Source organism: Chenopodium album, chromosome 11 (genome assembly GCF_948465745.1).
Source record: "Chenopodium album chromosome 11, dcCheAlbu1.1, whole genome shotgun sequence".
Classification (NCBI taxonomy): Eukaryota; Viridiplantae; Streptophyta; class Magnoliopsida; order Caryophyllales; family Amaranthaceae; genus Chenopodium; species Chenopodium album.
The window spans coordinates 49,087,359-49,100,504 of record NC_137844.1 but is presented as its reverse complement, the minus strand read 5'-3'; the positions used below and the strand labels follow the sequence as shown (position 1 = coordinate 49,100,504).

The 13,146-nt window shown below is 36.6% G+C and overlaps 2 protein-coding genes across 3 annotated transcripts; one reads left to right on the top strand and one right to left on the bottom strand.

Annotated features, from left to right (window-relative positions):
- The first annotated feature begins 3,109 nt into the window (after positions 1-3,109).
- Positions 3,110-6,467, top strand: LOC145567667 (uncharacterized). The gene is made up of 3 exons (XM_081627009.1): positions 3,110-3,265; positions 4,764-4,965; positions 5,964-6,467. Exons 2-3 carry the CDS (start codon positions 4,775-4,777, stop codon positions 6,148-6,150), a joined length of 378 nt encoding a protein of 125 aa, XP_081483135.1. The 5' UTR covers positions 3,110-3,265; positions 4,764-4,774; the 3' UTR covers positions 6,151-6,467.
- Positions 6,468-6,993: 526 nt separating this feature from the next.
- LOC145569030 (ferrochelatase-2, chloroplastic-like) lies at positions 6,994-12,804 on the bottom strand. 2 transcript variants are annotated; one of them, XM_081628404.1, is made up of 9 exons: positions 12,570-12,804; positions 11,529-11,865; positions 11,289-11,432; positions 10,000-10,101; positions 9,312-9,415; positions 9,100-9,226; positions 8,528-8,680; positions 7,939-8,039; positions 6,994-7,591 (listed from the first exon to the last, which is right to left on the bottom strand). In XM_081628404.1, exons 1-9 carry the CDS (start codon positions 12,653-12,655, stop codon positions 7,282-7,284), a joined length of 1,464 nt encoding a protein of 487 aa, XP_081484530.1. In that variant the 5' UTR covers positions 12,656-12,804; the 3' UTR covers positions 6,994-7,281. The 2 variants fall into 2 exon arrangements, with proteins under 2 accessions (XP_081484530.1, XP_081484531.1); XM_081628405.1 differs by lacking the exons at positions 9,100-9,226; positions 9,312-9,415.
- Positions 12,805-13,146: the final 342 nt, after the last annotated feature.

Here is a 13,146-nt window from a genome sequence, read left to right as displayed (position 1 = left end):
CTATATGGTGTTTCGCGTTACTAGTGCTTTGCCCTACTCGCACTTATATTGAAATAGCATGAATGCATATTAGACCGCTCCCTCCCTCAATCGCTCTTATTAGACCGAGCCCCTCCTCAATCAAGTTTGGCTTTGCTCCTGATTACACATTTGCATTCTCTATGTAACTACCCCTACCACCTGCCTCCCTTATTTCTTTTTCTCCCCCAAACCTAACATGTCCTCCACCCCTCTCCTTTCTCATTTCAACTCATTAAAACCACTAGCTCTTTTGTCTTTCTCCTCAACTTCCTCATTCCTAGGTAGCTCATGTCTTTTGCATGGCTACAATATCTAATTGGATTTTTTGACTTTTACCACCAAAAAAAATCAAAAAAATGTTTTTTACCACCAAAACTTCTAAAACTTTTATTTTACCACCAAATAAAAAATTAAAAGTTGTTTTTTACCACCTGTCATCAAAAACCTAACGGAATTTTTTAAATTTTTCGATTTTCGTGTCAAACACATGCTCTTTAGGGGTTTTGGGGGGCACTTTGGCCCTATGGGCCCAATTTGAGGTCAAAATTGACAAAAAATGATCGAAAATGCCTCGTTTTGCGTGTTTAAAAAAACCTCGATTTGCGTGAACACGCAAAACGAGGCATTTTCAATCATTTTTTGTCAATTTTGACCTCAAATTGGACCCATAGGGCCAAAGTGCCCCTCTAAACCTATGAAAAATATATTTTGCGCACGAAAATCGAAGAAATTTTTTTAAGCCGTTAGATTTAACGGTTTTCTTGACGTTTGGTGGTAAAAAACAATTTTTAGAAAATTTTTTGGTGGTAAAATAAAAGTTTTAGAAGTTTTGGTGGTAAAAAACAATTTTTTGATTTTTTTTGGTGGTAAAAGTCAAAATTTCCTATCTAATTTGTTAAGCACGTGCTTGGGCAAAGAGAGTATGTTACTATGTTGGTTTTTTATGCACATCATTATTTCTATTTTTTAGGAGTTTAAATAATAGGAAAATTTGATATTTACTATCAGCGAAAAAACCTTGTGTCACATTTACTACCTGTTTAATTTTTTATTTTATTTTATTTTGCTACCACCTAAAATCACATAATTAAAATTTCACTACTATTAAACGGAATCCGTTAAGCTTCCGTTAAGTTTTTTTATTTTATTTTTTATTTTTTAAAAAAAACAATTAAAAAATTAAAATTAAAAAAAAAACCCAGCCACCCTCAACTGCCACCCCTCCACTTCACCACCATCCCCTTCCCCCTCCCCCAACCGGCGGCCGACGCCTAGAGCTTCGGCCGGCCGGCGCGACCCCACCCCCCTCCCTTTCCCCTACCCTATGCAGCCAACCCCCCCTTCCCTTTCCCCGTTCTTGCTGCCTCGACCCCCACTCCAAACCAAAATCACCCCGTTTCCCTTCCCCCCACCGGAATCGCCCCTCCAGCCCCGTTTCCCCCACCGAAATCGACCTCCCTCCCCTTCCCCTACCCTTTTCGGCCATCCCCAACCCTAAACCACCACCCTAAAACCACCATAAGCGAAACCCTAAAATTCGTTTAGGGTGGTTTGGGGTGGTGGTTTAGGGTTGGGGATGGCCGAAAAGGGTAGGGGAAGGGGAGGGGGGTCGATTTCGGTGGGGGGAACGGGGCTGGGGGCCGATTCCGGTGGGGGGAAGGGAAAGGGGGTGGTTTTGGTTCGGGGTGGGGGTCGGGGCAGTAAGAACGGGGAAAGGGAAGGGGGGTTGGCTGCGTAGGGTGGGGGGAAGGGAGGGGGTGGGGTCGCGCCGGCGCCGGCAGGGGGGAGGGGTGGCAGTTAAGGAGAAGAGGGTGGCAATGAGGTGGAGGGGTGGCTACAAGGTGGTCGAATGGTGGCTGAGCCCAAGTAACAGAAACTATAAAGGCATAACTCATTTGGTAGTGAAATATATATTTTAGAGATTTGGGTGGTAGCAAAATAAAATAAAATATTAAACAAGTAGTAAATGTGACATGAGGCTCTTTTGCTAGTAGCAAATGTCAATTTTTTCTAAATACTATGAACCGTTATCTATGTACAAGTATTAATTAAGGAGATACTTTAGATGAAAATGCTCCAAAAACCCTTAGGCCTTTCATCGATATCCAGTTTATATTACTTTTCTAATATCCTTATTTTTAATCGTGATTTTACTTTTAGGCTATAAAGTTGGAGATAAAGAAAAGCACTTGGGAATTTAGCAATGGCCTCCACAAAAATTTGTGTCGGACATTTTTAGTAAAATTGTATATAAAGTGATAAAAATTTATAATTCTTGTGGGATTATTCATCACAATTGTAACTACTACATATATAAAAAGTGTTGTTTGCAAATTCAAAATTCTGTAAAGTAATTCTTTTAGCATAATATTTCTCTGAAAAATTAAAGAGTAAGTACGATTAAAATTTAGTTAGATCAAAATAAACCTTAATAAACTCAAAATAAACATGATTTTATTTTTTTTTTATTTATGTAAATAGAACAAAGCCTAAAACAATCTATTATTTTTTGTTTTATGATACACTTTATTCTCAATTCCTTACCCCCTGTTGCTTCATTATAAGTTGCTTGCTTTATAAGTTTTGATAGAGAGAAACTCGGTGAGACTGAAACTACTATAAATGATTGTATGTGACTATAAATTTGTAGTCTTTCATACCTAATTATGGTATGAAGCAAACTTAAAAGACAAATTACTCTCAAACCTTAGGTACAATATAGGTTATTTATTTATTTATTCATCAATGTAATTTAAATAATCATAAGATTTTGCTGTCAAGTGATGAGCGCAAATCATCTGTGTGGCGCCAGAATCGTCGAGGCTTGATGTAGGCCAACCTTCTTCATATGAGCGAGCAAGAAAGCAACACCTGTGAAATATCACTACAACTGAGGAAATACAAGCAATGACATTTATGCATCAATAAACACACAAACATCGAAAATTGCCTCATATGAGACTTGTTGGCAACTTGAATAATAAACACCACATGTCCACAAACTCCACATAAACCCGATCCAAAATTACCAACCCACTCCAAATAATAAGATCCATTTTGAAATTTTGGGTGGGTTATTTTTAAAGTATTAGGGTTAAACCATTAATAATAAATAAAGAAAATTGAAAAATCAGAAATAAGACCCTCTCTAAAGCAGAGCAAGCACACCTTCCTCATCTTCTCTCACATTTCTTCACTTTCTCTCTCCTCCTGGTCGATCTCACTCGCGCGATCTTCTCAGAGGGTTAGTTTTCTTTCTAATTTGGGTTTTTGATTTTCGTATCAATTTCAAGTTTTAGCTCGTCGATTGCTTTGATGAATTTGTCTTATGTGCTTTGGTCTTTGATATGACTTTGTTCTTGATTGATGATTGGTGGGGTTGATTTTGTGTTTTATTTGGTTGAATTGATGGATAAATGTGGGCTGATTTGGCCGATGTTTGAGGGATTTGATTATGTTCATGATTGAGGGGTTTTTGATTTGTTGTTGTAGATTCAGAAATGTGATTCTTGAATTGGGAAATTTGATTAGCTTTGTTAGATGATGGATTGATTAGCTCGAGGGATTTGCATTGGAAATTTCATTTGGGAATTTCGTTAAATTTTGGGGTTTTGTGCTTACATTTTCTGATTTTAGGGTTTGCATTTGAAAATTGAAATGATGTAAGCTTGTTTATCGTCTTTGATAAGGTATCGATACGTATGTAGGGTTTTGTCTGATTACATTTGTGGGTTTGGGGTTAGCATCATCTCGGAGGGTCTAGAGCTGAAAACAGCAGCTAATGAAAGAAAAGTAAAATGATGAGCATATGCAATGTATCGGGTTTATCGTCATTATTGTGCTCAAGTATGGGAATTGTGTTAATTAGCAAGGGTTTACCCCTCAATTGCAGTGGAAGAAAATGATTTAGGAGAGGTTGGGGTAGCAAATGAAAGGTTTCAGAAGATTATTGTTGTTCAATTGTTCCGTTTCATATGTTGAACATGTTGTTTATAGATTTTGTTGGAGTATATACTTTTTAATCAGTTTATATCAGACAGATAGGAAGGACCTTTTGTTGGTATTATCTATTTTTTGATTACTTTGTATTGTTCTGCTAGTTAGCCTCTCCATGTTTCGGTTCATGATTTGGATGCTTGTGTGGTGCTTATGAATGTTGTGATTGCAATGGGGACGTAGAGTATTGGTGAGGAAAAGATGTTTTGTGGGTTTTTGGGCTAATCTGAGTTGGGCCATTCTATTATATTTGATTATCCAAGGTTGGGCGTCTAAGGAATGAAGAGGATTCCAAGGTTGGCAATCATATCATATATGGATATGATTCTTATGAAAATGGAATTCCCAGATCCTCTCATGAAAATTTCTCCCTGTTTCATGCGGATACTTTTTGTGAGAAATGCTGCGAACACCCTTGTGGAAAATATTTCCTTGGTTGTGAGATTTTGAGCTATGAATCTATCTTGATTATACTAAATAATTTCATTATGCAGAGAGCCTTATATGGTATAATTGCACCTGTGCTTTAAGGCTTGCGCTAAATATGTGAAAAGTCTATTATGTTGCTTGGTTATGAAATTGATTCATTTTTTTCAATCCTATCAGTGTTCAACTCACATCTTGTCTCCCTTCCCCCCCCCCCCCCCCCCCCCCCTCCTCTCTCACACTGTCCATATCTACATTGTTCATGTCATCTACTATGTTTTACGATGCTAAGATGTTTCTATCAATGTGTATCTCTTTAGTTTTGATTTCAATGGCATCAATTGCATCAAAGCTTCGTCAGTTGCAGTCCAAGGCTTGTCAGGCTACCCAATTTGTCTCCAAACACGGGGAAGTCTACTATAAGCAGATGCTAGAGCAAAACAAGGAGCACATTCAAGAACCTCCCACTGTTGAGACATGCAATCGGTTGGCCAAGCAATTGTTTTACACTCGTCTTGCCAGGTGTGTATACAAACAGAAATGGATGTTACAGAAACTCATAGTGCCTTAATTTTGCTGCTGTTTGTTGTCTTCACGGAAGAATCATAATGTTTATTTTTTTTATTTTTTTTTTTATTATCTGTCATCATGGATAGGATAGGATACATAAGCTATATTCTGTTTTATATAAGCAGGTTAATTTTATCTTGTGAGTTTGGGTGGGATAAGTACTTCCATGATATTCATTGATCTCTTCATTTAAGCAGGCTTACATTACCTTGAATGTATGTTTGCAATATGTGTAAATAGACCTAGAATTTATTTTGAAATTCATGTTAGCCGTCCGCAAATCATTTTGGGACTAAGGCTTTGTTGTTGAGTAAATAGAGTTTCTGTTAGTAATGATCTGGTTAAAAAAGAGTATTTGTTCTAAATAGTTATATTATTTTGCTGTGAGTACTATCAAGCCACTGAATTGGACTGGAAAGTGAAATTATAAATGTGTGGGCCTCGGCTATGTTGTGGTCATATTTTGGGTGCTTTTTATCTTGTCCTCTACTATTGGGTCTGTGGTTTTAATATTTATAGTATTAATTAATTTTAAAAACAAGTCTAATTTGCTGATAGAAATACTGAAGTTATTGGATTGGATTCTTAAGATATTATTATGTATTTATTGCATATTATGTGTCACAAATAGTGGTCAATGTTTGACCTTGCACAAGTCGCTTGTTCCAAGGCATTTTGATCCTGTCATTTTCTCTTGAGACATGGTTGTAGATTTGTAGTGCATATCTAAGAAGGGGTATGTACGTTTATGACTTGCCCCATGAAAAGGTATTTTGGTATTTCTTAATTTTATGGTATTGTTACATGGGATTATATGTATCAACTTATGTTGTCAATCACCTTTAAACTGTTCGACTATCGATGATCTTCACCAACAAAAGCCATGTACTGTGTATACTCTCATTCAAATGTCAGAAAACTGACGTGTCTGGCTCTTAATGTTGATGCAGCTTACCTGGTCGTCGTGAGGCACTCCGGAAAGAAGTTGATCAAGTAAAGCAGGCATGGCAGAACAGGAAGGACGTGAAAGTTGAAGAACTTGGAGTCGCAGCTTTGTTTGGACTGGAATGCTTTGCATGGTATTGTGCTGGTGAAATCGTAGGACGGGGATTTACCTTCACTGGCTACCAAGTTTAAGTTGAACGTCCACATTATGTGACTTGCTTTTAGACAAGTTGCCTTCTTTCCATTCTCTTTTACCCCCAAGTGCGTATTTGAGCTGAAGATTTTTGAGAAAAACCAGACATGATGAGGATTTTTGTAATCGAATCAAAGGGCTGAAGCTCAATTCCCTTTGAAACATGTCTCTCTTCCTCCATCCCTTTTAGATAACACATAAAAGGCAAACTTTATACTTCTGATATTTGGCTGCTGATTGCTGGTAAATGCAATGTATTTGACATTAAATGGCTTATTAGTGAATGAATAACTATCTTCTTCAGGTCTGGTGAAAAGCGTGTTGTGAAAATACATATGGAGACAAATCCAACAAGATCTCATGTAGTTAACTAGTTATGTTTTTCTTATGCATAAATATTTTAAGGTGATAAAAGTTCAAAATTCTTGTTCCTTCCCTTCATTTTCGAGTTTAGACCACAATCTTATTGTACCCAAATCACCACTGTCGACAAGCAGTTATAGTTGGGAGTTTTACACTGAGGAGATAAATTTACTCTGAAGTAAAAAAATAAAGTGACACAGTGCAAATTTGTAGCTGAGTTTTATCTCATGTCATTGGTGGTTTGGTACCACTCACAAGACTATAATCAACTAATCTAGTTTGTATCCACTTCGGTTTTGGTTTCTCCAACCAAAGAAAACTAGAATCAATTATTGTGTAGTTATGTGTATGCCATGAGTTTCATACCAAATCTCATGATCTATTAATGCACGACTAATGATCTGTTAATGCACGACTAATTCCATCTTATTAGCATGGTGGGGAGACTTGCAAGCAGGATAACAGCAATTGAATTGTAGAAAACTATTCAACAATAAAAATTTTCAGAACCTGTAACCACAGAAATCTCCGTTCCAATTTCTACACACACATACTTGTTACAGATGTATATTTTTGAAAAATAACCATCCGGAGACAAAATAGAGTAATAGACTATATACATTTGTCATCATTTGGAAGTTGAGCAAGAAATCAAAAGGAAACAAGCATCCTCTTAAGTCCCCCTATATATGATTCTCCTCTGCAGTCAGTTTTGTGTATACTGTGTCTGTGTGGCTTCAAAAACCTGGTAAGTCTTCCATTGATTTCTACAAAAAGTTGTTCCTAAATGCCAAGAATATCTTTGGGGACAAAAGCAGGAGGAAGGCCAACAGAGAGCCAAAAAACAATTTTACGAAAATCTTGGCCGGATCATTATTTACTTCTTCAGATGTGCTGGTTGAGATTGCAGTTGCTGAAGGTAAAGCTTCAGTGACAGCATCAGCTAGATCGTTGATGAAAGAAGAAGTGCAGTTGAGAGCAGGAACACGACCCCAATTCTCAATGCCAGATTCAAGTGCCAGTTCCTTGTATTCCATATCAATCTCTTCAAGCGTCTCAATGTGCTCACTCACAAAACTACAACAACAATCCAAATAGACATTGTTAATCAGATAATATAAATAAAGCAAAATTAGTTTTTTAAACACCAACATCAGTGAGTTTACATGTATATTTCAATATTATCATAGAATAAGGTATTACTCACTGGTTTTTTCTTTCTCCAAAATATTGCGGAGTCCAAACAGAATCTACTACAGAGTACTTTCAACTTTTTACAAGTTCCCTTATAAACAATTTTGTACAAAAACAGAGAACTGCTACTCATCAATGAAAAACAGCATCCAGCCATCCAGTAATGAAAGAATGATAGCATTATAATAGTACATACAAAAAAGAAAGCTTGTTAAATATTTGTGACTCACCTCACAGGAACAGCCAGCAGACTCTTTACTCCTCTTTGGCCAAGCTCAACAAGAACTTTATCAGTGTAAGGTTTCAGCCATTGCACAGGACCAACTCGACTCTGAACAAGTAGGATATGAGAAATATTATTAGCGAAGTGAACATGTAAAAGCACTACAAACAACTCCATGGTATATTTATTGGGTGGTGAAGACCAAGAATATGCTCCCTCCGTCACTTGTTGATAGTCCCTTATGGGCAATTTTCACGGGAATTAATAAACATAAATAAGTAGTACTAAAAGTACGTTGAAAAGGTAAACTTACATTGAGTATGCAAAAAAGTAGAGAGAGAAAGGAATAAAAGTACATGGAAAAGCAAAATTTACATGAGAAAGTTAAATTTGCACATATATTGTTGCAAATTGGAGAGAATTTTGGTAAAAAATTAATATTAATGGTATTTGAAAAAAGCAAATGGGACTATCATTTTTGGGACTTAAAATTAGTCACAAGGGACTATCAATAAGGACGGAGGGAGTAAATGGGAAACAAAAGCAGCAACGAAAGAACTAGCTGAGATGGGAAACCATGCAGGCTCATAGCAAACCTGGTAAGCAAGTGCATGATCATTATTGATTCCTCTAGCTTTTAATTCTCTCATGATTAAGAAGATGCAATCCTCCATCTGATCTTTGTATGGATCTCCAGCATCCTCGACATAGCTAACTGGCACACCATGAGCACTGAAGAATATCATAACCTATATATTGGTGACAGCAATGACAATTAGCTCCATTTATCAGTTAAAATGCCAAAATTTTCAAAAACAAATCACCAGGTGCAATGAGAAAGCTAGGTTGTACATTTAAATGAAAGAACCTGTTATAGACTAATCTGGATAGACAATTTGGGAAGTCTAGTATTATTAGGTTAGTAGTTTTTAGCCTTAGTATAAATAGAGAGATTGGAGAAAGGAGAAGGTAGGCACAAATTGGAATGCATCCTTTTGAGAGTTGTTACCTCAAGTCACTATTTAGAGATTTGTAGGCTAAACCTGCTACCTTTTGTAAGAAACCATCAGCAACTTTAATATAATTTCAAGCTTTCAGCCTTAAATTTCTGCTTATTTATATAAATATACAAATCATATTATTTAGTCTATCACAGAGCCTAACCTACCTCATCTGGCATGGAAAAGGATTGAAGCTCTTTCTCAATCAAGTCAGCCATGGACTTGATATAACCTTCTCGTTGGTACCAGGACCTAATGATAGCTACAGGCAAGCGAGACAGATATGCATCTTCCCTGACAATGTTCTAATATTGGTAAGCCAATTTAGAGTGTGGATACATATACAAAGTTTCCCAATAAAGTCCTAAAGATAACATACATGAAAATGTTTTGAAGAGCTCGGAGGCTGGAACCTGTAGTAGATATGGAAAACTGAGGATACAGAGGAAGGACAACAAGTCTTGTAACTTTGTCCCTCTTAATCTGAAAATTATATGAAGAAAAATTCAACTATATTGCTCCAACATATTTTTACATAGGACAGCAGGGTACAGAAAAAGATAGTTGGATCCGAGATCATATGAACACAAGCACAAACTCCAACATATAATATTCAAAGAAATGAAACTGTAGACAGTAGAAGCCCTAGAAGAAAAATATAAAGAAACAGAGCCTCCCCCTTAGCAGAAAGGTAATGAACAGACCTTCCTCATAAGAACGGTAGACAAACACAAATTTACATAATTAACATCACTTTATACAACACAGGATGGCACTTCAGAACATTGTACCTCATGATTCTTTTTGTTACACTATATAGGTAGAACTTGGTTTGTTTCCCAAATCTGAGCGGCATAGTAGTGGGTTATAAATGTAGAATAAGTATATTACACAGTTTACGGGTACGTATACACATATGGTGATAACTGATGAATCAACATACAGTTCAGTTTCTAGAGACGGCCAAGAGCATATCACGAAAGGGAGTTCCAAAACAAAGACATGTTTTACTCAAACAAGTGATTTTGGCACAGCAATAACTAAAGAGAACAACAATGAAAACGAACCTGTTGAACCACCTCTTCTGTAAATGGGTACCAGTACCTCATACCAACATAGACAGATACATTCTTATTTTTTGCTTCTAGTGCCAACTTAAGTGCATTTGCCTTCAAAAAAGAGTTCAATACAAATAAGACTATGCAATAATGGAATTACACAATCCAAACACAAATAATTTATTAATGATATGCTGGAGCCCTAGCCTACTCTGCCACTACCAAACTGCCTGAAATAAATCAACGTCATGTTCAATGGGTTTGAAAGTCCAAAGCCCCTCCAAAATACTCCTTTTCCATGTGGATCACTTGGTGGGATAGGATACCTCATACACAGCCCCTTGCACGAAGAGGGATTGTCAGATTCCATGTGTGTTCTCTGTCATAGTACAGAGGAAAACTCTATCCATGCTTTGCATGATTAGTGAAGTTTGGCACAATACCCTGGGGTGGAATTTCATGGGAGATAACAAACAATGGTTGGAAGTGAACGTCAGAGATAAGAATGATGTTCACGGGCTGTAATGGTGTTTTCTATTCCCTTTCTTTTGCTTTGAATTATAAGGAATAGGTTCATTTTCTATCAAAAAAACCCATGACCCACCACATGAAACTGCAAGAAAAGCCATATCTCTGGCCTGGGAATGCAAAGCATCTCAAACATTGCCATTTCACACACACCGCTGCCATGCCTATGGTGGGTGTGTACTCAACCTCACCTACCTCACCGGACTTGTGTAAATGTGGATGCTTCCTTTGTTAATATTAATCTCCCTTCGAATATCAGGCACCTTCCGGGACAACAATGATTTGGATCAATGGTTTTGACAAATTGATCTATGCAAATAGCCTACTTCATGCAGAATTTCTAAGCATTGTTGAAGCACTACAGATTGCAAAACCAATATAATAAATAAAAAAAATCCAGAATGTGGTGGTCCTCTCTGAGTCTAGAGGCAACAAGAAAGCTGAAGGAGGAAAGTGTGGGGGCTGATTGTTTTTACAATATTTTTCACCTTGTGCAGGGAGTTGCAGCGGAGTCCCAATGACGTCAAGCTTGCCTACGTAAGAAGAGAAGAAATTCGATTTGTGGATAGAATGGCAAAGAGGGGTAGAAGTCCCTATGTAGATGTAAATGTGACTAGGAAAACCCCCCTAGTTATTGGTAGAACACTTACAAGTTAGATTGTAATGGCTATAAACCATGAACCATATTAACTAATGAATGCCTTGTTCACCAAATCACGAGATATACTAAAGAAGAAATTTGGAAAGTCCACGAAGAAAAATTGTCTCACCTGCTCATCAGTTATCTTTCTCAAAGGTGAACCCCCTCCTATCGAAGCGTATCCTTCCTTGCTTTTAGAGGCTCTAAGCATAGAAATTAACCTAGCCAGGGGTCTTTGCAGAAAACGAAACAATGATGGAAGGCGAATGATGTCCTGTCCAATGGTTAAGAGACACAATTTAGATACTTCGTATACATAATAGCTTTAACTACCTTAATAAAAGCAAACAAACTTGTCCAGGGAGCATACTGGGTCAGCAAATAGATTAAACAAGAACGGCTGAACATCGTTAAGAGTATCAGGTCCTCCAAGATTCAGTAGAAGCACCCCAATCTTTTCCTCAGCAACATAAGAGGGATCTTTTGCCAGGTTTTCATCGTATGTGCTTGTGTATAAAGCAGCAGAACAAAATGTTTTTCCCACTACTACATTACTTCTCTTCTCTGGTTGAAAATAAGAAACTCCACTGATGTTGCTGCTTTTACTGTCAACTGAGTCAGAAGATACGATTGTACATGAGCCAGATGAAGAATTCTTACATGTATATCTACAAGGAGGGATGTAATTTCTGATTTGTGGACTTGACCTGCCAAAATAATGATGCAACATCAAGGTGTAAGAAGCAAGAGCGACATTTCACTCGAAGCCAACCAACCCGATTTGACTTAGTACAAGTGATCACAATACTAGCATGTCCTACCTCCATCCGGGTTTCATTCCTACATTTCATGTTTTTAGATTTAGTTGCTACATTTCTAGTATAAAGACTTCGTTGCTACATCTCTAGTTCAAACTTCAAAGGTTCCATTGCCACATTTTTACTTTAAATTGCACTATCGACGTGACAACTAATTCCAACAGGACAGAGAATTATAGTATGGAAATTGCAAAGGCAGGAAAGAAATAATTACATAAATGAATTATGGAGAAAACAAGAGTACAATTTACGGTGCAACTCCAACGAAAATTTGTCATTAATTGTAAATTGAACATGTAAGCATTCCCAATTCAATAATTGAGAGATTAAAATGGGCATCATTAATTTGAGTCAAATCCCAGAATAGGAAAAAAAAAAAAAAAAAGCAACCAAAAACAACAAATCAATCAAACAGGCTGGAATAAGCATCATAATTTTCCAATCAAAGAGTATGATCAAACCCATGAACAATTTCAAATCAAAATCAAAGATCAAAATATGAGTATATTCAAATTGATCCAAGCATGCAAGAATCACAAAATGGGATCATTTTGTAAGAAAATGAAATAAAAATGGCAAGTCCAAAAACTCACTTAAGGAATCTGGGTTTGAAATTACGAAGGGAGGGAGATGATAATCTCATCTGCGAAACCGCAGTGGTGCTCGAGGTTGCATCCATGGCGGTGATTAATAGATATACAGAAGCCGCAAAGCTGAAATTTGGCAGTTGCAAGATCAATTACAGAGGTTTTTTATATCCATTTTTTGATGGGTGTTGGTAAATTTGTACGCATGTTATTAGAGAATAATTTTTTCTTTTTTTTTTTTTTTTTTTTGGTAGTAATTAGTTGTACGCACGCGGGCAATAACTTGGTTAGTATATATACAAGTATAGAGAGTCTACAGTACATGACAAGTACCTCTATGCACTATAAATGCTATGTACTGATATATATTACTAAATTATACATATAGATTAAAAAAAAAAAAACACTTAACCCCTTTTATTTTATTTTATTTTTCTCACGTTTTTTTTTTGTTTCTATCTTACCTTGATATCTTGTTCCACCTACCTCCTTCGCATTAAAGCTTGAAGCAAATTATAATTTGGGAATAATATTATTCAACAGATTTGAAGATTCTAATCTATTGAATTTTTCAATATCAATC

Bases quoted from the DNA above. Each gene is read 5' to 3' on its own strand.
- LOC145569030 (XM_081628404.1), bottom strand. From the start codon at position 12,655: ATGGATGCAACCTCGAGCACCACTGCGGTTTCGCAGATGAGATTATCA. The intron at 11,433-11,528 runs GTATGCTCCCTG...ACCATTGGACAG, and splicing joins TTAATCTATTTGCTGACCCA to GACATCATTCGCCTTCCATC. The intron at 7,592-7,938 runs GTGAGTCACAAA...TTGTTGTTGTAG, and splicing joins CTGCTGGCTGTTCCTGTGAG to TTTTGTGAGTGAGCACATTG.
- LOC145567667 (XM_081627009.1), top strand. From the start codon at position 4,775: ATGGCATCAATTGCATCAAAGCTTCGTCAGTTGCAGTCCAAGGCTTGT. The intron at 4,966-5,963 runs GTGTGTATACAA...ATGTTGATGCAG, and splicing joins TTTTACACTCGTCTTGCCAG to CTTACCTGGTCGTCGTGAGG.